Source organism: Lipophrys pholis (genome assembly GCF_963383615.2).
Source record: "Lipophrys pholis genome assembly, chromosome: 14".
Classification (NCBI taxonomy): domain Eukaryota; kingdom Metazoa; phylum Chordata; class Actinopteri; order Blenniiformes; family Blenniidae; genus Lipophrys; species Lipophrys pholis.
In genome coordinates, this window is record NC_137633.1 from 23705607 (window position 1) to 23732306 (window position 26700).

General features: G+C 43.3%; 1 protein-coding gene across 1 annotated transcript in view; it reads right to left on the minus strand.

The window, feature by feature from the left end:
* Nucleotides 1–9504: 9504 nt before the first annotated feature.
* Nucleotides 9505–26700, minus strand: part of rnf144aa (ring finger protein 144aa) — a 33991-nt gene continuing 16795 nt past the window's right edge. Inside the window, exons 2-8 of the mRNA XM_080480196.1 lie at nt 22112–22262; nt 20806–20910; nt 19040–19100; nt 16586–16802; nt 13059–13206; nt 12613–12702; nt 9505–9672 (exon numbers count right to left, since the gene is read on the minus strand). Coding sequence (XP_080336322.1) covers nt 9541–9672; nt 12613–12702; nt 13059–13206; nt 16586–16802; nt 19040–19100; nt 20806–20910; nt 22112–22246 — 888 coding nt within the window. The 5' untranslated portion in view covers nt 22247–22262 and the 3' untranslated portion in view covers nt 9505–9540. The remainder of the gene's footprint in view (nt 9673–12612; nt 12703–13058; nt 13207–16585; nt 16803–19039; nt 19101–20805; nt 20911–22111; nt 22263–26700) is intronic.

Below are 26700 nucleotides of genomic sequence, written 5' to 3' on the forward strand. Positions count from 1 at the left end.
TGTATTTTATTGTTGATTAATATAGCTACACCTCTCTGCTTGGAGTTAAAACAAGCTGAGTATGTGTGAGGGAATTGTGGTGAAATGAATTTGTGATGTCCTGTGGTAGGAGTGTGTCTCTTGTAACAAGACAATGTCTGCCTGGAGTTTGTTTGTGTTCAAAAACCTTTTGTGTTTTTAATTGCGTGCCCATTCCTCGTACATTCCAGGTGACAAACCTGAACGTGTTCCTCTCTACACTCATCTTCTAGGTGTCTCTTCTAGTGTGTGTGTGTGTGTGTGTGTGTGTGTGTGTGTGTGTGTGTGTGTGTGTGTGTGTGTGTGTGTGTGTGTGTGCGCGTGCGACTGTGTGTGTGTGTGTGTGTGTGTGCGTGCGTGCGTGCGACTGTGTGCATGTGTGTGCATGCGTGCGTGTTTGTATGTGTGTGTGTGTGCGTGCGCGAGTGTGTGCGTGCATGTCTGTGCGTGTGTTTTTAAGATCCTGAAGTCTGACTGGCTGTTCACACAGGAGTTTGTGTCTGCCAATATATGAGTGTGTGATATCGTGACAGTTGGAATGTGATGTGGAGGTTTTAATGTGGTGAAAACAGTGGACATGTATTGTTATCAAAACAAGGGAGGGGGTGTAGAAATAGAAAGAAAAGTGAGAAACCAAAAACAGAAAAAGAACCAATTCAAACCCAGAGGTGACATTTAACGGTGACGAGTTCTTTTTTTTCCCTTTCTCTCTTTTTTATATTCCAGCACTGACGGTGCAAGTCCAAGATAATTATTACTATAACAATATAGCAAATAATATATAAATAATATTGGTAGGTAACAGGTAAGGTTTTTCCTATTTCTTATTATTCTACTTCCGTTGAGACGTCAAGATGATTGTTTCCTTATTTTGTTTTTTATATATAAAGTAACATTTTTTTGCTTGAGGTAATTTTATCTCTATATTCCCTTATTAGTTTTCTTGAGGGGTTATTTCTGTATTTTTGATTTTTATTATTTTGGTAGGTTTCTTTAAAGCCCGCCTCTCCGCCTATAAATAGGTGGTGTCTGAAGCGCTGTGGGCTCCCTCTCTCGCTCACTCCAGTTCGGACACGCCGCCAGGCGGCTGCCTTCGTCTTGTTTGGGGTTAGGTTAGATCCTTTTTCCCTGGTGGGACCGGTGATCCTGTTTTCGCTTTTTATTTCTCCCTTCAGAATTAGATTTTGTTTTTTCTTTTCTTAGATTGGGTGTTGGTACCGGCTCTTAAGGCCCTGTACAGGGTTGGCCGGTACCGCATGTGTTTGTTTTGTTGTGCCAGCCCACCAGGTACCTGTTCTTTTGGTATTTTAGTAGTTTAGGACACGGGGTGGTTCTGGGTTTTTGTCGGGTTCTGGTCTTTACTTAACCCGCTTTCTTTTCAGGCTCAACAATTTTTTGGAATTAAAACCAACGAGCAAACTAAAAGAAAATTAAGTAAATAAAAATTGTAAAAATCCAAACCGTTTCCCTGTGTCCTTCATAATATGTTCCTTCCCTCCTCGGGGTGTAACACATGTCTCGGCTTCCTCCTCCGCCCGCTTGGGCAGTCCCGCGAAGACGAGGTTGTCCCACATCCTCCGACTCTGGTGATCGAGGACAGACTCCTTCATCTTCTTGTTCTCCTGCGTCAGCCCGGTCAGTCCTTTGTTAAGTGACTTCACCTCGACCCGAAGTCCCTGATTCTCAGCGGTCAATTCTACCACTTGCTGTTGACTGAACTCCAGCGAGTCCCGGAGAGCCTGAAACTCGCGGTAGAGCACCTCGACCAGAGCGAGCCGGGCATCGAAGCTGGACAGCTTGGTGTTAATGCTGTCCAGGATGTCCTCGAACTGTTTGGACGGCGAGGAAGCCACGGGTGGAGACGGCTCTTGGCGGCTTGTTTTGGAAGATGAGGTCTGCGGAGTCTTGGGCATCACGAGACGGTCGTAGCACTCGTCCAAGTAGGCTTGAAGATCTTCAATCGTTTCTTCTTCCAGCGTTGTGGGCGATCTTAATCTCCCTTTTGTTTCTTTGTTTTGTTTTTCTTTCCGTCGGACGGAAAGGTGTGTATTACAAGCTGGGTGCCACCATGTTGGATTGCACTCGATGACGTCACACTTGAATCACTCACTGCGCATGACTCTAACCCTACCCTCCCTACCCTAACCCAGGGACACTTTGGCATGTGGGCAGGCAGAGATGGGAATTGAACCTGCAACCTTTCGATTGGGAGACGACCACTCATGTTTATTGCGCAATGTTCTCCCAAGCTGCACTGAGTCACATGACCTAGAGCAGGGGTGGCCGACCAGTCAGAGACCAGGAATGACGGTGGTACTACAAAGAGTGTAGAGATAAAAACCATAGTAGCCTAGGACGTAGTGCCTAAAGTGCTTTAGTGCCCAGAGTGCTCTACAGGGGTAAGCTGCAAGATATAAACTAAATAATTAATCTGTCGAGCACCTGTGCCAGAGTGATGGTATAGCTACCTATGTTTGTAGTGTATCCATGGCAATGTTTTTTTTAAAAATGGGATGCTCTGCCAACGTTTCTAATCGTGTCATAAGCAGGTTAGGAAGGACGGCCGAAAAAGCTGAGTGACCCTCAGGGAATACGACACCATTATATCACCCCAAAAAGGGCAGAAACCCAAAGGACGGACTTTCCAAAGGGGACTTATGAAGACACGATTGGTTCCAAATGTGTGACGGGCATTCCCAAAAAATTAAAGGCAGGACCAGAGAAGTGAATATAAGGCAGAATCAAATGCTGTATAATCCATCTTGGACCGGTTGAATAATCTGAGTTTTGCTTGCTCTTGGGAATAAAACTCATTTACATCCAAGTCCAGCTTCTCACCTGATTTTTGCTTGGAGGATCAGTTTTTCACCACGTGTTTTTGGAGAATTAGAGACGAATGCTCGTGGGATCGCCGATCAACCCACCTGGCTCAGAACAACACACCTGATTGGTACCAAGACAACAGCCACATCATACAAATGAATTCCCTCTCTCTCTCACACACGGAATGACAAAGTGAAAATACAAACACAATGTATGATACATTTCCATATGGAATGACAAAAGTTTACAATTCCGCCCCCCCTCAGGCCAAAAAAATGCGCAAGGACTGTCTACAAATTGCAAACTGCAAAACCGCAACAACAGCGAAGACAAATACTACAAACCAAATATCACTATCAAATCAAGTGTTGTAGTTTGATCAAGTGAAGGCTGCAGTGAATACCAGTCACAGAAGTATTTCTGTGGTGTTTGTCTTCGCTTTTGCTGCGGTTTGTCATTTGTAGACGGTCCCTGCACACTGATCTCACAGCACACTGCTCATAGAGAATGAAGTTGTTTCTGTTGCTACAAAAGACGACTACTTTTGACAAAACCCTGGACTTTATTTCTACGTTTAGCGTAGATATACTGTAACTGATAGTTCTGTATTTCTGTTAATTTATCATTCTCTCTTATCGTTTCTTTATTGTTCTCCCATCGTTATTGTCTTGTTCGGGCAGGCTTTGTGTTAAGCTGTGGGACAACGTGAGTGAGATGGACGTTGCGGTTGATCACCCTGCTGATGCGTTCGAGTACAACTCAAGAAAATCTGAAGTCTTGAGGTTTCACATGAGAACCATGTATAGCTGGAAGAGCTGCGCTCCTATGATTTCAGTGAATCGATCAAACAGCCACACACTGACCGGCGAAGAGCCACGGTTGGCCATCTCTGACCTCCAGTGAGCGACAAGAGAAGTCAAACCTAACTGCTGGGGAAACAACTCCTCACTGACCCCACAACTCTGGACAATTTCCATAACCTTATTATTTATTGAGCGAAAATGTGTTATCCTTCAGTCCATATGGGTTTCAAAGCAGTCAGATTTATACTTTAGACACTAGAGGCCTCAGTTTGACGCCAATGCAGGATTTTCTCCCAATAGAGTTCATTATAACTGACGCTTAAAATCCCTGAGCGGATGCCACTATTTTCGTCTCTCTCCAAAAAGGCCATGTCTTGTAGAATTTTCCCCAACGTGTTCAATCGTCTTGGTCAGCAGGTCCTTGTTGCGCTTCTGACGTGCTCACTTTGTTGATGGGAGTCACGATTTAGCCTCAATGGCCACTTGTTGGATCAGGGCCTTTTTGCTGCCTCAGGGTTTTTTCCCTCATTCGTTTATGTGCGAGCAGGCGGACGACGGCGTTCTGGACTCGGTTTGAGATATTACCAAGTTGTTCAGAACTTTTCCTCAGAAGAGACTCCTCTGTCATGTACATTAATGTCCTCGGAGAAGATAGAGTCTGTTCAAGGCCATAATTAGGGTGGAAATCTTACATTGAAAGGCAAATTAAAGACTTCCTGTTGGATTTCGGTCAGGGGTGTCAGTGTGTGAGGTTTATGTGTTGATGAGACAAAGAAGTGACTTTTGGTTTGGCTATGGCATTCCTATGGGCCGGGGTGGCCCTTGTAGTGTTTGTAGATGTCGCTCGGGAGCACATTTTAGCACTCTCGGGGTTAAATTTGACATTTTATAAAGTTTTTCACCTCTTTTGATATGCGTGCCCAATCTTTGTGAGTTCTCGAGCATGTTTAGGAGGTCAAATCTGGGCTGATTTAAGTATAATAAAGAAGAAACCAACGCACAAAATACAATCCGACGCAATCCGGGCCAGCAAAGCCTGAGGAGGCCCGGTCCCTAACTAAAGGAGCAAACGGGCAAACACACAAACTGGGGTGTGATAGACTTAAACTTACAATTCATAAGGAAGTGACAGACACACAAAGCACATCGGCTGAATCCAGAAAGGCTGAGAAACTGTTTATATATGGCCGAACATTAAAATGCTATGTATATAAAAAAGACACAAAGAAGACAGTAGGATGCAGTCTGTCAGTGCTACCACTCCAAAGATCTTCAGCGGCTACAGCAATGGAATATTTAACATCTAGAAGTCAGAAAATAAAATTTAAAAAAACCCAAAACAACATGCAGCTTCATCTCTGGACACAAGTTAGAAAAAAAAAAGAAATGACTGCTTCGTATCAAACTTCCTCCTTTTTCAGATTCAGTGAGAGGAGACATCGTCCCCCCCCCCCCCCCCCCCCCCCGGTGTGAGTCTCAGACCCTGAACACCAGTGGGTGATTGGAGTGCGCGTCGGCCCTTGTGTTTGTTGCATATTACTGGATGTGTGTGTGTTCAGTGTCGCCAGCAAGCAAAACAAAGAACGTTTAACATGTTTGTTCCTGCTCGAGACTTTATTGTGTTTAAAGGTGCAGTATGTAACATCTCAGTACTTTTTGTGGTAACGAGTTGCTGTAACAACCAGTTTGTCTTCAGTCCAGCTTGAATTTGTGGTTTTTGGTTAGTAATGACCAAAAATGTCCAGTTTTTTTTTTTTTGTGGTTATTGTCATAATTCATTTTTTTGTTTTTATCATATTTACACTAGAGTTCTGTGACCTGAAGCTCTGCAGCCACATGTGGCTCAACGGCTCCTCTGCAGTGGCTCCATGAAGCTTTCGCTGAATTATGTAGAAACAATAAAGGTAAAAGCCTCGGAGGAAAGTAGACCGTTTCATTCAACGCAGACCTACTTATTTAATTGAACTGACATCCTGGAGCGTTGACGTGATCCACAGTGATTATTGGAGAGTTATGATGAAGATCTAAAACAGATGAAACTAGAAACATTCGTATAGCGTGTTGCTCAAACAGTTTATGCCCCTTAAAAAAGCTTAAACCACAAGAAAAGGTCAAACTAAGTGAAACAAGTGAGTTGGAAGAGTTTAAAAAGCTGAATTATGTAAAGAAAACGGATCTAGAAAAGAAAAAATGGCAAAAAAAAACAAAAAACGAGTAAACTAAACATAAAATAAGGTCTGTGTGTGTAGTGAATCCTTTTGTTGTTGTGTAACTTTCACCTGAAACGTTAAGCATGTTTTGTAGCTTCAGGTGAGTTTTATTACTGAGAACCATCTCTTTCAGTGGTGGGAGGTTGCAGACCACCGAGCCTGATGACTTCTACACAGGCCGGATCGCTTCAGGACTCGCAGCACAACACAAAAACTGAAAGAACGTCACGACTGCTTCCGTTTATTAGCCCAAATATTACATACTGTGCCTTTAAGCAATAATACTGTTCCGCTTCAAGTTGTTATTTAACCTGCCGATGCATGGCATTGTGAAAACCCTTAAGAAGCAGAAAAGGTCGAGAATACCTGTATGTAGTTTTTTGTTTTTTCCTTTAGTCGCTGCTGATCTGATGAAGACAGCAGGCATCATATCACACACATCACTGGTCATATCAAAAAAGTAAAACACAAAAACAACCCAAACACAGTGCAGCGCCAACAGACAGAAGCATGAAAATCCTTTTGTTTTCGTCCCACCCTGTAAAAACAGCTACTACATAGAAATACATGGTCCTAACGCACACAGACAGCTCAGGTTCATGATCCCTTCCTGGAAATCTTCTTGGCACGATTGTCAGAAAAAACAAACAAACAAACAAAAAAAAGCTTCTTCTATTTTTTTGTCTTGTTTAACTATCCGTCGGGAAGGAAGAGAAACCTGAACAATTGAACATGCGAGGGCAGCGGCTGCCGCCACAGGTAGCGTGGTGGAAACGTCCGGCTACAGAAACACTGACGGTCGGGGGCGGATCGGCGAGGACCGGACCGAGCTACTGTTCAGCTACCCCTCTCCTTCTGACCACAGTTTGTTTTGAATGTTTTTGGCAAGTGTAGCCCGGCTTCTCATGAGATGCTACATGAAGACTGGTGACGGGGCAAATGGTTTCCAGCAAACCGAGGAGTGGCTCTGCACCAGAGGTGTCAAACTCATTTCGTTTCGGAGCCGCAAACAGCCGAGTTCTTATCTCTTCCAGTGGAACATGAACAGGATCACCTACGGAGGCCGACCCCCTCCCACGTTTTCCCGTTTATCTTTGATGCGAAGAGGTTATTTCTGTTGAAAAATCTCAGGTTGTGTTTTTTATTTTTTTGCTTACTTTATAGAAAGTTGTGTGTTCTAATGTCCCATACTTTTCTCACATACCTTCATTTTTTATTTTTTTTTTAAATAAGGAAATAGTTTGGGGTAATTGTAGAATGTATTTGGGCCATTCTGGTGTTTTTATAGTCCTTTAAGTTTTCGTTCAGGGAACGGTGTCACAATATGAACAAATACAGACAGAATCAATACAACATCTACAATACAACTGTTTGAAACATAAGTCTTTGAGCCACCTGTGTGTTTATATAAACTGATTAAAAGTCAAGCGGTGGGATTCCACAAGGCTCAGTACTGGGAACCCAGTTATTTATACTTCATTTAAAAAGTATATCTTTACCTTTACTTTAAGTAAAAATTTACTACATTTGCAGATGACACTAACGTATCTAGTTCAGAACAGTTATGAATTAATTTGATAGAAATGTTGTATTGAGTTAAAAAATATACATTGAGTTATCCCTAAATTAATTAACATATATACTGGTTGAGCTTTAGAAAAATCCATTAAATGTAAAAAAGAATAAATTGAGGGTTATGAAAAGCAATGATTGAATGTAAGACATCCATTCAAATTCAGTGATGTTTTATCCCTTTTTTTTTTTTTTCCATTGAATTACTGATTTATCTAAGTCCTTTTTAGAGAAAATCCCAAAAGAAGTATTACGTTTTAGGTTAGAACCCTAACCACGTTCTACTGGAACGTGTTTCCAAATGTGTGTATTTACATACAGGTTGTTGTTCTGATGCGTTAGTGAAAATGTGAAAAGTCTGTTATATGGAGGTTTAATCACGTCTGCGTGTTCTGTGGCACTGTTTTTATTTGGGGGCTAAAACAAAAACAAATATTTGACATCAGAGTGAATCTTCTGGTTTTGGCCTGCGAGCTGAAGGTTTGACACCCCTGGTTTAGAGTACACTTCACACTGAAATACACAGATTTCTTTACATAACTTTAAAAAAAAAATGTTTTTGAAAGAAATTCCACAAAAAAATACACAAAAAGCAAATTTTAAAATGGCAATTTTTCTCCTGTATATTCTAAACAAAGCTAAAAAAAAAAAAAAAAAACCATAACAGCAATATAAATGAGACAGTAAAAAGTGGATTTAGTGAGTTTTTCCCTGACTAAATTAAAGCCACAATATGCACATGCACCAAAACCTTCCTCCTCATTAATGATCCGTCCTCTCAGTGATAATGTACAAACTTGCATAGATAAAGTGATAAAGTTCACAGCAGCTTGATTCTTCTGTGCCAAAGACATTCTAACATTGTTTAAAAAAAAAGCTGCTTGCTTTTGAACACGGACACTTGGACCACCAACATATGCAAGTTTGCAGATTTGAGTCTTTGTTAGATTGTGTAAAAGGATTTGTGTGGGGTGGGGGGGGGGGGGGGGGGGGGGGTGTGACTGCTTTTTACAGCATGGGCTAGAAACGGGGCACATGTTGATGACATCATTCTGGAGATAAAGGGCTTGTCTGACGGCAATGCCTTAAAAACACCTTTAACGGTTTCCCTGGGATCATTTTTTGGGTTTTATTTCTTTTTAATGCACACGGGGGGGGGGGGGGGGGGGGGGGGGGGTTGTGGAGTGCCTGATTTTGGGTCATCTCAACTTAAGGCGAGTAATTTCTATTTGGCTGCACCAGCTCGACAGAAGTGACATCGTTTTTGTTTTTTTTTAGAGAAAATCCACCACACGTGGACGCAGTCCCTCATTAGACTTTGACTTAATGCTGAACTTGAAGGGGAACACCACTCCGTCCGTGGAAAGAACGCCGTGGTCTCACGCCACAAATCACTAAAGTAAAAGACACAAACAACTTGTGTGTATAAAACCTTAGAGCCAACAAAAGTCCACGTCTTACCAAAACAAAAAGGAAAAAAAAAAATGCATATTTTGAGATTTGAGTGGCGAGCCCCTTCAACGGATGTGAGCAGGAGTAGGAACACGTGAAGGTACGACACAGACTGGATTCTGAGCACAGGTCTATTAAAAGCGCCGGATTATAAAACACTGACATCATTAAGGGGACGTGATGTAGATGGAGCCGAGTCTCTGCGCCATCATTCTGCTTCTGTGTGCAAACTGAGGGCCGCCGGACATGAGATGCTACCGACTCCATCTGCAGAGCGACACCTGGTGTGGAGACGAGGGAGGAAACCCAACCAGGAAGTAAAGCTCCTTCTTAAAGAAGTGTCGGCCCCCAGCGGAGGGCCCTCCTCCTCCTCCTCCTCCTCCTCCTCCTCCTCCTCCTCCTCCTCCTCCTCCTCAGCGCTGACGCTCGGTAAAGTCTGGACCTCCTCAGAACTCTTCCATGGCTGCCTCATGCAGAGCGACGGATCCCAGAGCGGCAGAGGCCAGAAAATGAAGCTCCAGAAGCTGGCGGGAGGGGTGATGTGGACCAGGGGGGGGGGGGAGGGGGGGGGTGAAAAGGACAAATGAGACGGCCGTCCTGAAGCAGCTCGCTGCTCCGCTGCCGGGTGGGGGTGGGGGTGGGGGTGGGGGTGGTGGGGGGGTTTAGGTGGGCAGCGGGTCGTCGTCACCTTTGCTGCACTTGCACTTGCAGCAGAGGACGATGGGCGTGGCCAGGAGGAGGAAGGGCGAGGCGACGAGCAGGAGCAGCCCGAAGCCGGCGAAGATTCCCACAACCTGCAGGGAGGAGAGAAAGGAGGTCATCATCGTCATCATCACTTTATGTTTCAGAACCAACTTTAAGTTCCAGTTTGGATTCACAATACAAATAATAAAAACAAACAAAAAGAAAACATTTAAATAAAATAAGTGAAAATGTTCAGCTGCTTTCTCACCTTCCCAGTGAATCTCGAATTGTTTCTGACACTCAGAAATGGTCTTTCTTCCACAGCATGTTTCTGAGCACTGTGTGTGGATATATCTTTACTTTCTACGTCCTCACTGCTGCTGCCTCCAGCGAACTGCTGGGATTAAGTCTCGCTGTTTCAAAAGGGTGGCAAAGTCAGCCTCCTCATAGAAATCTACTTTTACAACTCACTGTTATCCTATAGCTTCTATTTATTGATGGATTTTTTATTTATTTTTTTATATTTTGGGATTTCTGTTTCATGTTTATTGGTGAAACATTTTAAAACCATGTTTTTCAAAAGTGCTATAAAAATCAAGGTATTATCATGATGCTGGGAAATTGACCCAGCTTTGTTCACCAAATGTCACACTTAGAATAGAATAGATGTTGATTCCTTGCTGTGGTATTAAACCATTTGTGAGAAGCCGAGTTCAGTAGTGACCAGCGACTCTGATGATGTGGTGACCGAACAGGATGAAGACTGATGGAAGTGAACTCGTTTACATTTTGCTTTTTTTTTTTTTTTCACGAGATGTTCAGACTAAGTTTGTCAACAGTTTACCTCCAGGAGCCGTTTATTTTAAGAGGAAATGGAGGGGTTGCAAAAAATGATTGACAAATAGGATATATGAAGAAGAAATACGCAAAAGTCTGGATGAAGACAAACCGTTGTGATGCAGGTTATGAAACATTTGGAGAAGAATACATAGACAGTTGAGATATGAAACAAGAGAAGAGGTTTTACACAACAGCTGAGAAATAAACCTCGAATAAACATCACTTATTCGTTTAGTCCAATAAAGCTGTCACTGCATCCAGATCCAACTGAGCTATTGTGTTAAATGTAATCTAATCCACTTTTCTTTAATATCTGACACGTTGTTCATGCTTTTATGGGAATAAAGATATTTTCAAACAGCTACACGCCGTCTTTAAAGTCACAGTTTACACACTGTCCAAAAGCTTCTTGGATTTAAAAAAAGAGGAGAGTGCTGTAAGTAAAGTGTCACAGTGAGTTATGTAACGGACGACTTCTCAAATCAAGTCACACAAAGGATGTTTCTGTCCTCTTCATCCGAGGTTACATAACTGATACTGGACGTGTTCCTACGCCGGGACTGAACACTCTTCTAATTATAGATCTGCTTCACCATCTAACAGAACTCCTGCTTTACATCTTATTATAGGATTTATTTTCTTTGTTTTACCAAGACAACCTCAACGTGAAGACGAGCGTCTGTTCTTTTTAACAGAACTTCTCTGATTGAGCAGCAGGGGGCGCCACTCTCCGGCGGATTGAACATAAACAAGCAGTCACATGTGACAGTCCCCCAAGATAACATGAAGCTCCTCCTGCTTGTTATGTCCTGACAAGAGGAAGAGGAAGACCTCATCTTCATCACGTGACCTTCCATCCTCGCTAACGTTTCATCATGTGAGGGAAGGTGGATTAAAGGGGAGAAGGGGAGCAGATAAACCTCAGAGGTCTGCAGCGTTCAGGAGGAAAAGAGGTTTTCACCACTTTCTTCTCCGTCAAATTCGACTGGAACCCAGGAACACGTTTCGCCTTAAAATGAAGAGAACGCCGCTGATAAACACGTCCGTAGAGTTTTACTCTACATACAAAAACTGCATTTTAATTTTCATTACTTCAACTTAAAACAATTTGTTTTTTTTATTGGATTTAGTCATTTTACCTTTGTTGGACTTTGTCTTATATTTAGTTGTTTTGTTTTTTTGTCCCCCTCATGGTTTAAACTATTGTCGTAGTTTGGTCATTTAAGTTTTTTTCTTTATTCTAACAAACATGCAGCCGTTTCTTCTCGTTTCATTTGTTATGCCTTATGTTTTTCTTTTTACCTCACGGAGCAATTTTAGTTGCTTTACCTTGTTTGTTTTGCCTGTTTTTTAGTCATTTGTTTAGCTTCAGTCATTTTGACTCTATTGCACATATTTAAAAGCTTTTTGTTTTAATTTGACCTTTTTTTAAGTAATTTTAGAAAATGTGATTAGTTGAATAGTTTAAGCAAACGTGTCTGTTTTACCTTTTTAAACAGTTTTTGACACTTTTTTGTTTGTTTCAGCAATTCTAAGTTGTTTTAGCAGTTTTTTGTTATTTTCACTCTTTTAGACGGTTTGGATCTTTTCACTCTTTACATTTTCTAGTGGTTTTAGTCATTATAACAGTTTATTGGCCATTTTAACAATCTTAAGTGTTTTGGATGTTTGAGCTGCCAGGAGCTTCGATTTCCTCTGAAAGACCGAAGTGCAAACGAAATTAAACTAAGATGAAAATGTTTATTTTCATATGATTCCGCGCATGGAGCTGCGACAGAGGGGCTGCAGAGCTGCGGGTTACAGGCCGAGTCTGTAGTTTAAATCTACCCGCTGACCCGTGAATCACGTGAAGTCCCGACCAGTAGCAATGTGAAAACACAAGTGTGGCGAATGAAATCACTGACGTGAAGAGTACGAGAAAAATGTCCCATCTGACTACTGAGGACCTTCTGCCAGGTGAAGCAGGACCGAGTCTGTGTGAACAATGTTGTGTCCATAACAGAGTTCGATTGAGCTTCATGCCGCAGGCCGATTCTTTTTACAGCACCTGTGGAGAACATTTTGTTGGCTCTGTGTGTGTGTGTGTGTGTGTGTGTGTGTGTGTGTGTGTGTGTGTGTGTGTGTGTGTGTGTGTGTGTGTGTGTGTGTGTGTGTGTGTGTGTGTGTGTGTGTGTGTGTGTGTGTGTGTGTGTGTGCGTGCGCGTTCTCACCTGTGTCCGGTGCCAGATAACGGAGGCCCTGGAGTGGCCCAGCTTGTTCCGACAGGGCCCTTTGTCATAGTGGATCAAGAGGAAGTCGTCCTGCAGCCGCACACACAGAAAGAGACGGGCCGTCAGCAGGCTGAATGTTTGGAGGACATTTCTTTTAAAAGGACCCGTGGGCTCAGCGCCGAGCTCACTGAGATTACAAAAGTTGACTCAGGGGTCACCTTCATCCAGCTCCATTCTAATCCCTCTTCTGCTCAGTTTTGTTTTTTTTGTAAATAATACAAATATTCCAGCTTTAATCTCTCAAGGTTAAGCTACAGTCTCCTGACAATGAGGGATGTTACTGTCAGAGGTGACGGAGGACGTCCACGCTCAAGCTCATCTCAGGCACAACGATGCGACACGTTACATGCATGATATGGTGATCTTGTAGTGAAAGGGAAACTCACATCCAGGGACTCGAGGCAGTACCAGCAGAAGGCGTGTTTGCAGTTCTTACACATCATCTGCGCGCAGCCCTCGTCCCTTTCGATGTACACTTTACATTTGGGGCATCGCTTGATGGGAGCGTCGTCCTCCTCGTTCTTGTAGAAAGAGCTGGGGACGGAGATGAAACACAGTGGGAGTGTGTTGTTGACACTGTTCCTGATATCAATCCTCTCCTCAGTTCACGGCCTGGCATTTCTCTCCAGCAGCAGGTATCAGACGGCCTTGAATTTCCTCCCACGCTCTTATTTTGCAAACGTTTCTGATCCTCCTGTTTGTGTAAAGTGTTGAGTCAGAGACAGCAAACATTACCGTTGGTTTGTGGGTCAGTTTAGTTCGACCTGAAAAAGCCTGCGAGTGAATCGCAGAACCTCCCAGGACCTCCCAAAATGAGCAACTACAAACAACTAACTCCTGCTTTAACAGCCAAAAGGGAAAAGGAGGCCTGGTCTTTCCTCCACACTGAGAACACGATTCAGTGTTTGACTTTAAAACACTTCAGAGATTTAAAATGTCTTTATCAGAGCACGTCACCATTATGTCCTTAAAGTCAACACAGTCAAAGTTGACACAGGGGTGTCAAGTCTTTGCAGCTTTGGGGCCACAAACAGCCACATCTGATCTCAAATGAACCAAGGCCAGTGAAATAATGGCATCAGAACCTGAGTGAGCTGAGGTTCCTGAAACCAACCCTGGAAAGAACCAAACTTTATTTGACCTTCAGTCGAGAATTCCATGTCCTTAGCTGTGAAATCTTCTGAAGGACAGTCAACATCGTCACCTTGCTGCTTTGATTCTTTCAGTGTGGAGGCTTCGTGTTCTTCCTGAGCATGAATACAATTTACATTTTTAATTATTTTATATTCTTTTTTCTGTTTTTAGCGCTGTTAAGCACCGTGTGACTCATGTCTGGGAAAGGTGCTGTATAAATAAAATTATATTCTATTCTAATACCTTTTCTCCTGCAGCCCAAACAGCCTTGGCATGATTAATAAAAAGACTCGGACTGGCCGTCGGTGTGACTGTGAGAAACATATTATAATGCTTTGAGCTCAGTATCAATAGGACAACTGAAGCAAATATGAAATTACGGATGTTTTAAAAATGACTTTATATTTTAATTTACACTAAATGAAATAGTCACAATACTCACATGCCAAAGGAGATAAACTAAAACAATTATGTGATCAACTGATGGCCAGCATCATCATGAGCTGGCTCCGATAAATCAATTAATAAATGAATGAATAAAAAAAATAGTTTGGTTTAAGCTTTAACAGGTTTTTGTCATATTAGATCGTATTTAGTAGTTTCCTCATTTCTTTCAGAGTTTTAACTGTAAAACATTTCAAACCAAATTACACACGATTCTATTTTTACAGTGGGATTTTGCAGTGTTTTACCTTTTTACTTTGGGACTACTATTTAATTTACGGTAATTAACTCATTAGTTAACTTTTAATTTGAAAGTAAAACTTTTAAAAAGTTTGATATGTTGACTGAGCTGCACAGAAAACTCTTGAAAGTGGCTGAATGATCATTTTTCAATCTACGGATCAAATTCAATATAATACATAAACAATGCTGCTCAATATTATGATTAACATCTTTTATAATAGTCCAGTCTTATGTGTGAGAAATGGGAAAAGTCAGTTAGTTTAATTATTCCAAACACATTTTAAGACATTCAGTGTCTCTCTGGAGTCAAACACTTCAGGTCTGAAGTATTCTGCTGAGTACCCTGAGAGAGGTTAGGTAAAACGGGACGGACCCCAGAAGTATTGAACATCTTCACAGGCAACAAGTTGCAGTTCAAACGGCCGAGCTCTTTTTAATCCTGCAGAAATCTCTGAGCTCTGAACCTGTGCAGGTAAACGGAGCAAAGCTGAGGAAGTAAAGCCGATCCAGCAGTAAGAGGATCGGACGGAGAAGTGGGTCAGCTCGTACGTCTCCCGAAGCTCGCACACAGCCTGCGTCCTCCAGAGGAGTCATAAAACCACCCCGCTGCCGTTACTGCTGTTCACTCCCCGGCGCTGCTTTATGTCCTCGCATTAGGAAGTGTTGAGTGTCCAGAAGCTGAAGGGAAAATACCGCTGGCGACTGGAAGAGGTGAACATCCAGTGTGACGAGACACTGTTAAAAACCTGGAAATCAACCCGGTGGTCGTCCAACAATCCCAAAGTTCATCAAAGTGTCCTGATGACAACACGCCGAGTGTACAACACTCAAAACAGCTCGACTACAGAAAAGGAAATTTGAAAAATAAGTAAATGCAATGTTAAAAAGCTCCTAGAAACTAGACGAGACTAGAAAAGTCACAATGTGTGCTGAGACGATATTTTTAAAGATGCGCCGATCCCACTTTTTTTAAGTGGCGAGTAGCAGTATAGGTACTAACTCGTAGTCCCTAACACTTTAGTTTTTACTTTACGACGTCGCTACAAACCACCTCCGCACCGCCTCTGCATCGATGCTCGCACTGTGTGCCGCCATGTCCTCCAGTTCGTTGTTAATGAGCGTATCAGTCACGCTTCAATCATGTTGTGCATGGAGCATCGCCGGTACGGGAGCCCCCCCCGCAACTCTTTAGCACGTTGCACAACTTGGCGTTACGTGCTGAGCAGTTAAAGTAATGAGCAACATCCGGTGTTTCATCTCAACTGGTTTCCCTGTTTACTGGTGATAGACTTCCTTCAGTGTCCGCTAGTAACAGCAGATGTTAAATAAGACTTACGAACAGCACAACACTCCAAAACGTTGTTGCAGACGTGGCTGAACGTTGTTCATTAGAACAGCTACGGATTTCTAACATCTGCTTCCAGTTAACAGGGGGACCAGTTAATCCAAAACACTGTCAAACTGAATGGTCCAAACGTCTGGTGATTAAGTTGCTGGTGTTGTACGAACAATCTTTCTCCTCCTCTTGAGATTTTGACAGATCACAGTTTACAGTCTGCCGTACGTTAGTCATTCTCACTGAAACTAAAGAATCCTGTGCTCTGTTGCGTAGCTGCGGTCGATATTGCCGACATATGATGTCACGTAATACTCACTTGTGTTGTATCGGGGGATTTGTTTCCGAGTACGAGTACTCCGTGCAGTATCGGACCAGTAGCCCGAAGTATTTCCATTGCAAAGCAATGGAAGGATCACTGAGAGTTGCAGAAAACTCAGAGCTCAGACTTATTTGGCTCGTACTCGTTCAGCGCAGAGGAGTGTGATCGACCGCTACATCCCGCTCACTCACAGTGTCACACAGTTAACACCACAAGGAAGGATAACAGATGATGATAGAATGATAGAAATACAGATCTAGAAGGCATAACCACGCTAAACTTAGAGCTAAAGTCCCGGGAAGTAATGTCGCAATAATCCTTTTGTGCCCATCAACATTGTCAACGACATTCCACAGCCGCTGCTACAGCATCGTCTCGATCCTGGTTCACGACAGTTGTACAGTAGGAGACGAGGGAGCAGGTTTGTTGAGTACCTGTTCTCCCCGGGGAGGAAGGAGGTGATGGGCAGGTTGCTCTCCTGGCAGGCCTGCCCCGGGTGCCAGTTGGCCTTGCAGGAGGAGCAGAACTCGAGGGCACAGACGGCACACTGGACCAGCTGGGGCAGGGCGGGAGAATCGGCCTCCGTCAGCTGGCACACGGCCTGGCAGGTGGAGGAGGGGCACCACGTCCTGCACGGGTCCAGTAGCACCTCTGATCACACACAAACAAGAACTTTTAAAAGATCACATCGCTGTTTTAAAGCTTTCAGTTTTCCGAAGCTGCAGAGGGACAATCACATTATAACAAGAGAGGAACGGTGAAAAGTGCAGAGAGGCCTTCATACATATCCCAAAATATATTCAACAGCCTGCATTGTGTTCTCTGTCTCTTTATTTATGGACCAATTTTCGATTGAATTTCCACTTTTTGGCCAGATTCTGTGTTTGGTGCCAGTTCTGGGAACATAGTGTTATGCACTTGTCCTGGTTTCCTGTACTCTGTCTTTGCCAAGAACGACGAGCGCTCGTTCCTCGTGCACTTTTGGCTCAGCCTGAGAAATGTGGAGCCGTTACAGTGACCATGATTCAGGCACAATGAGCGACTCAGTCTTATTTACAGGAGCTCCTCTGTATGTTTTCCCAAGTGCAGGTGTGTGTAGGTGGAGGAGCTGCAGGGTTATTTCTGTCCGCGAGCTCTAATAAGACTCTTTCACATTTCTATAATGACAGCTTGGAGCAGAGCGACACGGCTGTCATTATCCCGCCTGCATTCAGCAGAAAGTCATCACGGCGTAAACTGCAGACAATGACTGTGAAGCAACACACACACAGCAGAGTGCAGACAGTCTGTCACATTACAGTAGAAGGCATTTTTTAATGAGGTGATTCACAATAATCTCTTTCACGGGGCAAGTTGTTGTCTGAATGTTTGCAGTTCTATTGAATTTCGACCATTTGGAGCCAAATATGCGCAGTGAGAACAGATTTCCTCCCTCCCCCCTGTGCGGTTCTCACCACTGCACTGTGGATTCTGGCTGGTTCCCACATTCAGAAGCAGCAGGAAGTTCTGCAGCAGTCTGAGCCGCAGAAGCTCAGATCTGCTGGACAGGACCACCAGGTCCAGCACTTTCCCACAGAAGCAGGATCCATCGCAGGAACTTTGTGCATTTCAACCTCTGAAACCAGTCTGACAGACGCAGTGTAATCTAGCACATATTATGCAGATCAGTTACATTTATATCTCAGAGTCATCCCTGGTTTGTCCATTTGTGCTTAATCTGTAATTATTGTAAATGTGACACTCTTGTTATGCTTTAAAGCTTATATTTGCTTTAACTCAGGATTCATTTTATGAACTGACCTCCTTTGGACCAAACTAAATAAACATAAGGTATAGTTGATCATTCCCAGCATAAAACATCATCACAATGATTGTTGTTAATGAGATCATGTTTTTCTAAAGCGATTTCTCCTCGACTTCCATTTCAGAGAAAGCTCGTCTTTCTGAGTGGATTTTGAAACGTGAACGCAACAAATGAAATGCTCCTCTTGTCTCGTGGTGTTAGAACTGCACCTCACTCTTTACAGAGGTGTGTTTCACTCTTCGCTTAAAGACCCACCCCTCTAACTTATTCCTGGGGTCGGCCAGTTAAATCAGACGATGTGATCCCAGAATGAGACCATCCTTCTGTGCGGCAGGAGAGCTAACCACTACACCTGGTTAAAATGGCTCCAATCCGCCCAATACCACCAAGCAAATTGCAAACATGTCAAAGAAAACATCGATGAACTAAATTTCTTAAACGTAGCGGACACAACACAACACTGAGACCCCAGCTGAGGTGTCGCTAATAAAAGCTAGTAAACTAGCATTAGCCACGAAGCCACGCTGTCGTGCAAAAACATGCAAAATGCAACAGCACCAGAAGGTTTCATTAATATTGGCCTTGTGTTGAGACTGGAGTCATTTTCAGTAATAATTGTTCTGATTTGCTGAAAGGAAAAAAAATTGAAAGCTTAAATTCACAGGTTCAAATTCACACTATTTTACCGGTCCGGTCCACTCAAGAGGAAACTGGACTGAATTTAGCCCCAGAATTGGATCACCCCGGTATACATGTTGGCTGCTCCAGTTCAGAATGAGCCCAGTAATTCTTCACTAAGAGCTTCTGCATCAGAATATTTCAGGTGAAAATGACAGAAACCCGAGATTGAACAGGGATTGTTTGAAATCGTTCCTTCCTGCGTTGTGACATCCAGCCGTGGGGAGCGAGCGCGAACAATGTGAGCAGCGGTGGAGCTACACGTGCCGGACACGTCATCCTTTTGTGTGTCGGTGTTATGTCCGGAGGACAGAGGAGCCCACGTGTGTCTGCAGCCGCTGCCTACCCACAGACCACCCACTGCACGACGCCGCGGACCGCCGCGGCCCCGGCGCCACTGACTCACCGCGCTCAAACTGGAGCTTCTTGTATCTCTGCATCATCTCCGTGGCCACCATGCACTCAATCTAAAGAGAGAGCAGAGAGGAGGGGGTGGATCAGTCATCCAACATTCAATATGTGAAATACGTCACCATGCAATTGTGCCTGATTGAATCTGTCCACAGCAGCAGGGTCTGATTGAGGAGAATGAAAAGTCTGACTCAAGGTCAGATAAGAAATAATACATTGTATTTATTGGCGCCTTTCAAAACACTTGTGAGTAAAACATATAAGAGGAGAGGGAGAGGGCTCGGTCTTATCTCTTCATAGACTAAAGTTATTTTATTTTGAGTGACGGATGCTTCATATAAAATAACAACGAACTATTTATTGTGCTATTCAGCGAAATGCTTCACCTTGTGACGTGATGGATTATATTGTTATAACAACTTATGTTTGAGGAAACTGTCTGGACCTAAAGTCATTTTCAATTAGTGACAGTTATACCCTATACCCAGGGAAATTGTGGGGAAAGTTTAACAGTAGCAGAACGTGGATACCGCCCAACTCTAGTGCGCACGATGTTTAAGAGACGGCGGTACTCAGAAGCTAGAGGGCGACGACAGCATGCAGCAACCATCAAGAGCTCGAGGCAGCGACGGGAACATACAAAGTCCAAAAAGCACCAAAAGACATAAAGTGCAAAGGAAATCATTCCTGGAAAATATAGGATGAAATCAACCGATGAGTAAAGTCACAAAAGAATCTAAACCACAGAGGGCAGCGGCAGCCAAACGCGCCAGCGTCCAGCCCTCTTTGCCAAGATCATTTAATGTTTTATTGGTTCATTAAGATTTCATACAATATTGATTGGGCTGCACAATCTTAGTTAAACATGTGACAACAAAGATCACAAGGACGGACCCAATCTTAACCTGATGTGATGTCAGGTTTTTCATTATTTATTTCTTTTTCCATCACGTCAGTCTGAAGTTTCCTCCAGCAGTGATTCAGTTTGTTCTTCTGACTTCTGTCCTCTTGTCTCCAGGTTTGATGTAAAGTTGAAATAACGAAGTTAAATAAGATGTTTTCATCACAACCTAGAGCAGTACAGTTATTGTGTTATATTGTGGTTTATCTTGATGTATTCTTGATCTTATGTTAATTATATATTGGTGAATAGCGGAACATTAAACACTTGTTTTGTCTTCTCTTGTTTCACTCGACCAATTATCTGCTTTGTCTGGTTCATTTGTGTGTTTTTGTTTTGACGTCCCACGTGCATCACAAAAATCTGTAAAACAAGTCTACCCAGGGGTACTACTAAAGTAACTTTAGGACTCATCTGATTAAATACGTCGACATGCAGAGTATGAATGAACCATGAAAACATAAAAGTCGCTGCAGTTTAGTCGTTGTTTTGCAAATGTATATGATGGATTTATGTTATATCGAGCAGCCCACAAACATTTATCTCATAGGTTATCTTCACTTTGAAGGTCAAATATGTTTAACCGCTCCAAAGGGATTTTATTTGACGGAAGTGGGACAGAAATAGGTGCACTGATAGTAAAAGTTGTTTCCATGCTTTGTCCTTAGATCAGGGGTCTGAACCATTTCCCCCCTCAGCAGAAGCAGAGGTCTAATAACAGATTAAATACTATATCGAGAACAGAGTTCAGAATGTTCATCCTGAACTTTATGAGAGACGCTCGTGAGCCTGTCGGGCTGCAGGGAAGATTTCCACACATACCCAGTCAGAACAAAGTGAACTTTTCCTTTGATCGATACCTCATTTTCCTGCAGGAGTCCTCTCTTGGGACAGGCAGAGTCCGGACAGCTAATTGCAGTTTCAAGGCCTTCTTTAATCAGGAGTTCCACATACTGCTTCAGGCACTGCAGAGAAACAGACAGATGCTTCAAACCTTGACCTGGTTTACAGTTCACTCAAATCAATGGGGGGGGGGGGGGGGGACCTGACCACACTGAAGAAGGTGGTAAACACTTCAGATCACTATCACTGGAGAGAAAAATGAGATTTATGTAACAATTTGGACAATTATCATCACATCAGTGGCTGGAGTGAGAAATATACATGGGATATTTCATAATTCCACACAGATCCATGGTAGCGCCTTCAGTTTACTGATTCTTTTTAATTTGGTCTATTAGGTGCAGTGTTATATTCGCAATCTGCAGTCTAAATCTGTCATGTCACCTTACAAAAAGAAATAACGCCACTCCACATAGCACAACCAGAAAAAAATTACATATACATATAAGACCACAACACAGGTGAAGAGACAGTATTAAAATAAGTTAAAACACTTACAATGTACATATTTTACTTAAATGTTAAGTGCCAGATTACATGTTTATGTTGTAACTGTAGACATATCAAGAAAACTTAAAGGAACTACCTTCTGATCAATGACCTATTTTCTTGCTTTCCACTCTATTCCTTAAATATCAGTGAATTCTGTAGAAACAAACGTGGACTCACATCTGGCCTGCCTGACTAAAAAAACTAGTTCAGCTGACATATCAGTCCTGCTGTTTACAATGTGGTTGGCTTCGGGAATAAACCGTGCTAAACTGAAGTGTGGTAATTACTGCCGCCACTCTGACTGTGTTCTAGGAAGTGGCAGCTATTTTTAGGACTCATTCTTGGGCATTGTTTCCTCTGTGAAGCACATTGGCGAGGATCTGTCGCCCTGTGGCTGTTCTGTTACTCTGGGTCAGCTGCTTCTCAGGAGAGACGTGAGAATTCTAACAGATCCATACGCTACCGCCAATTCATATGCAGAGAGAAGAGACCGCGTGGCTTCCTTCTTCATTTGAAAGTTTCACATTCACCTTGATGTGCAGGCAGGTCGTATCAAAAGGTGTGGAGTGTATAAATCAGGCCTGTTTTTCTTTGAAGTGTATTAGTATAGATCGTTTCACTTTTTTTTGCATGAGATTGAATTATTTCTGAATAAAAACGTCCTTTTTTTTTTTTTTTTTTCCATTGGTTTGCCTAAATTTGACTTATTCATTATTGTTGACGTTGTTCTGCAGGAGACTTGAAGTTTGTACAGTCGCAAAAAAAACTGACCAGTGTACAGAAGACACATTGGCACTGTGTGATGGTGGTCATCTGCTCCAGAGGGAACTCTCCAAGGCACAGCTTACAGGAGACCAGCGGGTCCACGGCCAGTTCCCAGGTGGGGCGGTACCGTGCGGCGGTCATTTTCACCGCCACAGAGCTGCAGGTGCGACAAAGACAAGGGAAGAACAGGGCGGAAGATTTATTACATGTATTAATTCCAGAAAGACAACATGTAAAAAGAAATGCTTTACTTTTACAACCGAACATTGAACATATCTCAGTGCACCTGAGAAAGTTCCTTTCGGTTCATTCGTCATCCTGTGATGTTTGCAGTGTGCCGCCAAAATCACATTCACCTGAAAAACTCTGCTCGTGGATCAAATGCTGAGATGCAATTATGCGATCAATTAATAACAAAGCCCAACTGTGTCCCACCACTGATATAAACCAATGTGTGTCACAAGGGTTCACTAGTGTTTATCTTGTGGATGCTCTTTTATCTTTACACATTTGGACAATATTTCTTTCCTCAACTGGACCTCTTTCTATAAATGAGGATTGCTGCGGTCGACGCAACAACTTCCACCACATGATAGAGGAGCGACGCCGCCTGTTTGTCTTCATGCATTCTGTGGTGCGGCACGAACACTCTGAATAAAGTTTGATCGACTTGAACTCTTTGCAGCCTGTGACACGGATTGTGCGTCATGGATTCCGTAAAGCGAGATACTTCAGTAAGCAACAATAACACTGTTCTCCTGTACGTCACTCACATAGATCTGCCCGCAAGAACTAAATAAACAAAACAAAGCAAAAGTCAAGCTGTTGCTCTTGCAGTAATTATATCAAGGGAAAAGTTTGACATGTAAGTAAACCTCCGTTTGGAATCCGCATATTGTTACCATTGTTCCATTTTCCACTGCATTAGTGCTGGTTGTTGGCTGCAGTAGCTCCTATCAGCCGTCACACTGTCCAGTGTAGTGAGACGCTGTCAGGAGGTGATCCCAGTCGAGTGTAAACTTTACAGCAAAGGCTTCAGTTTGAGAATTGCAGTGTAAAATACCTCAACATGTTCGGAAACATCAGGATCAGGATCATGGTGCCACGAGACACCAATTGACAGGATGTGAAACGAGAAAAAAAAACAAAAAAAAACAAGGAAAAAGTAAAGCTGCAAGCAGCGATGAAAGGGTTCTTACATCCTTGCTGGTGAGTGATTGGAAGCATGTCCCCCAGGTGGCACTGCGACTGACAGTGTATTGTAGCACTTCCTGTCCGTCCACAAGGCGGTGCTATCACTGTGATTATATATTACCTGTAGAATTCATCAGGGCTAAACTCTGATCACACATGTGTAGTTTTAGTCATATTGTACGTGCTGCATATGCCTACGAAATTTCATGGATGTAGGCGAAACGTGTTGCCCGTAGCAGACGTTAAAATTGGTCAAATAAAAATTGAAGGGGTACTATGAAGCCATTTATGCACACAATTGCATGATTCCCATGAAATGTCTAATCTTTCGACACTTCTTTCGTGTGTGCAAATTTTTATGCATGGTTGCGCGCTTTCAGGCAGTCAAAAATGCAGCAGTTCCCGCCTGATAATAAATATAATAATAATAATAAAAAAAGTATCTATTGAGAATGCATTAAAATTTGTACCGAAGCGCACGCGCGCGCGCACGCACACACGCACACACACACACACACACACACACACACACACACACACACACACACACACACACACACACACACACACACACACACACACTTCATCTTTATTTCAGGCCCTTAAAGAAAACATGGCTTTGAATCTCGACAGCTGAAAGTTTGAATGATCTTATCTCTCGGTGAAATTTGCAGTTAGAATGCGGTAACGCGGTTTCTTTCTTTGCTGCACGTCACTCTGTCTCTTTTGTGCTCGTCAGGCCGGGTTATTTTAGGCCGTCTGGTCTCACTCTCTCCTCTTGGTAGCTGAGAGCAAAGCGCTCCCACTCGGCTGTTTACAGGAAGTGGTCCCGCGCACACAACGTCAACACTGTGCAGCTCGGCCCGCCGCTGCCTAGCAACCGGCTCCAGAGGGTTATGGAGGTGGAGGAGGGAGGAGACGGGGAGACTTGGCAGTTAGCTTTCTGTGCTCACAGAGCCGCCTCACTGTGCAGCTGCCTGCTCGCTGAAGAGCGCGGCGAGAGGGAGGAGCCCGGACCAAGAAGTCGTCTTCTATGATGGACGTTTGTGCTGCCAACATGTGCTGCTCAGAGGGGGGGGGGGGGGGGGGGGGGCAGACAACAGACCTGAAATGTTGTCGGGTATTGCCATTTCAATATGACTTTGGCAAATGAACAGATATGGATGCACAGTTCATGGAAACAGCATTCATTGCAGTTCAGTCTTTTATAATACGCATATTACACATGTTCATATTGCAATAGTGATAAATGTGCAGTATATAACTACGGAGCCTACTTCAGGCTGCTAGAAGCAACCAAACTAAAGGTGACACAGATACAGAACTTGGCATTGGATGGCCTATGGGCTGCATTCAGTGCTTTGACTGTTGCTGACTCTCTCATGTCAGGTCAATGGGAAACAAGCACCCGTAACTTCAGTTTACAGGATGAAGATGTCCATATTGAGCAGATCTCATGCTGGCCGTGCTACTGGAGCTTACACTCCAATCAGATGGTCGTTTAGAAGAAACCTTTGAAAAGGAAGGTCTCCAAACGTTTGGGACTGATCCATGACGGGCGTCTCCCAGTGGAAGTTGGATCCAGGATTTTCTAGTTACATCTTCTGCACAAACACTTCAGCAAAATGAGCACTGAAGGAGAGAAGAGGACGGCCGTCATCAACAGAGTTGCTGTTGGACAAAAGCCTGGGCCTGATCAGCCTCCAGTGGCTCACCTGGAGGGAGACTTGTTTATCTGTTCAAACCTTTCCAACGCAAGTCTTATTTTACTCAGTATGTCCGTATCGAACATTGGAAATAACTCCTCCGAAGGTGAAGGTCTGAGTGACATTAAAAACAATTCAGCTTGTGCATATCGAGAGGACCAGTTGGACACTAATCGTCAACAAAATTATGTAAATGTAATCGTGACGCTTCAGGAAAATGGTCTGGTTTCATATAACCTGAGTCCCTCAGTGTTTCTGCTCATGGCCAAGGTGGAGACTGCGAAGTGAAAATAAATCTGAAAGACTAAATATGAACAAACTGAGGTGCAACTCTCATTTAAGTTGCCTGGCATCCATCCACCATCCACAATCCATCATGCTGACCAGAAAGCCCTGAGAGGAGAGGAAGCTCCATTATGCCGGTGATGAACTCGCGAATAAAAACTTAAATGGCAATTTGTTAGCAAGATGGAGCCAAGAATTACCAACATGACTCTCGGGACTGTGTGTGGGAAGACGGATGATTTGCTTATCAGAAAAACAAAAAGGACTCTTTCCCAATGGAGAAATTAAATCCTCTTTGCAAAGTTGATATACAGTCGAGCCATAGCGAGATCACTAATAGATAACTAATTAATAGATTTACATGTTTCATCGAATGGTCGCTAACTTGCAAAAATCTGGTACATCTATCAATTAAATGGTGAAAAAGCAAAACTACTTGACAACAGATGGCAAACAACATCTTCATAGTCTCCCTATTGAAACCAAAATATTAAGAGGTTTTGAGTTTTGCATTAGCATAAAACCTAAAACATTAAAACTGCGAGCAGCGTTGAACCTTCATCCTTGCTGGTTAGTGATTGGAAGCATGTCCCCAGGGGGCGCTGTGGCTGACAGTGAATTTTGGCCCACGTATGTGATGAGGGGCGACTATGGTCATGCATGTAGTGCGTCAGGCTGAGTGGAGCGCGTACGGGCCAGTTATGCAGCACTTCCTGTCCATCCACCAGGTGGCGCTCTCACTGTGACTGTATATTGGTGTGTGGATTTCGGCAAGGCAGGACTCTGCTCACACATGTAGAGTTTCAGGCAGGTTGCAGCATGTAGAGCAGAGTTACACGTCACTTCCTGTTTCATGGCAATATCTCTGATTTTCAGGGAGCCACCGTCGTCATGCTCTTTAATTTATGAGTATCATTTTGACAACTTTTCATCAGGGAGGCCTGTTGTATATACTGGCAAAATGTTAGGCCTTACCCCACAGGACTAGTTTGTTTAATTTCTTTTATACACATAAGACAAAATGGTGGACTTCCTTTTGGGTTTAAAGTATTGGTGTTAGTTGCTTATACAATTTTGTAAATGTAGGTGAAACATGATTGTAATGTAGACATTCTAAATGTCAGAAATAATTCTCGGGGGCACCGAAGAGCGCACACGCACGCACGCACGCACACTATATTTTTGGACAGCTCAATAGCTGAAAGTGAAAGGTGACATGCTTGTGTTGACGGACAGCGGTTAGGGAGAGTTTCCGTCCGTCCTTGACATGACGGGGAAAATCTAAAAGGGTAGAGGTTCACCTAGTTTCACCCCCTGAGGAGTTACGCAATCACAGAAATGTATTTTGGCATGGTGAGCAGTGTGTGTGTGTGTGTGTGTGTGTGTGTGTGTGTGTGTGTGTGTGTGTGT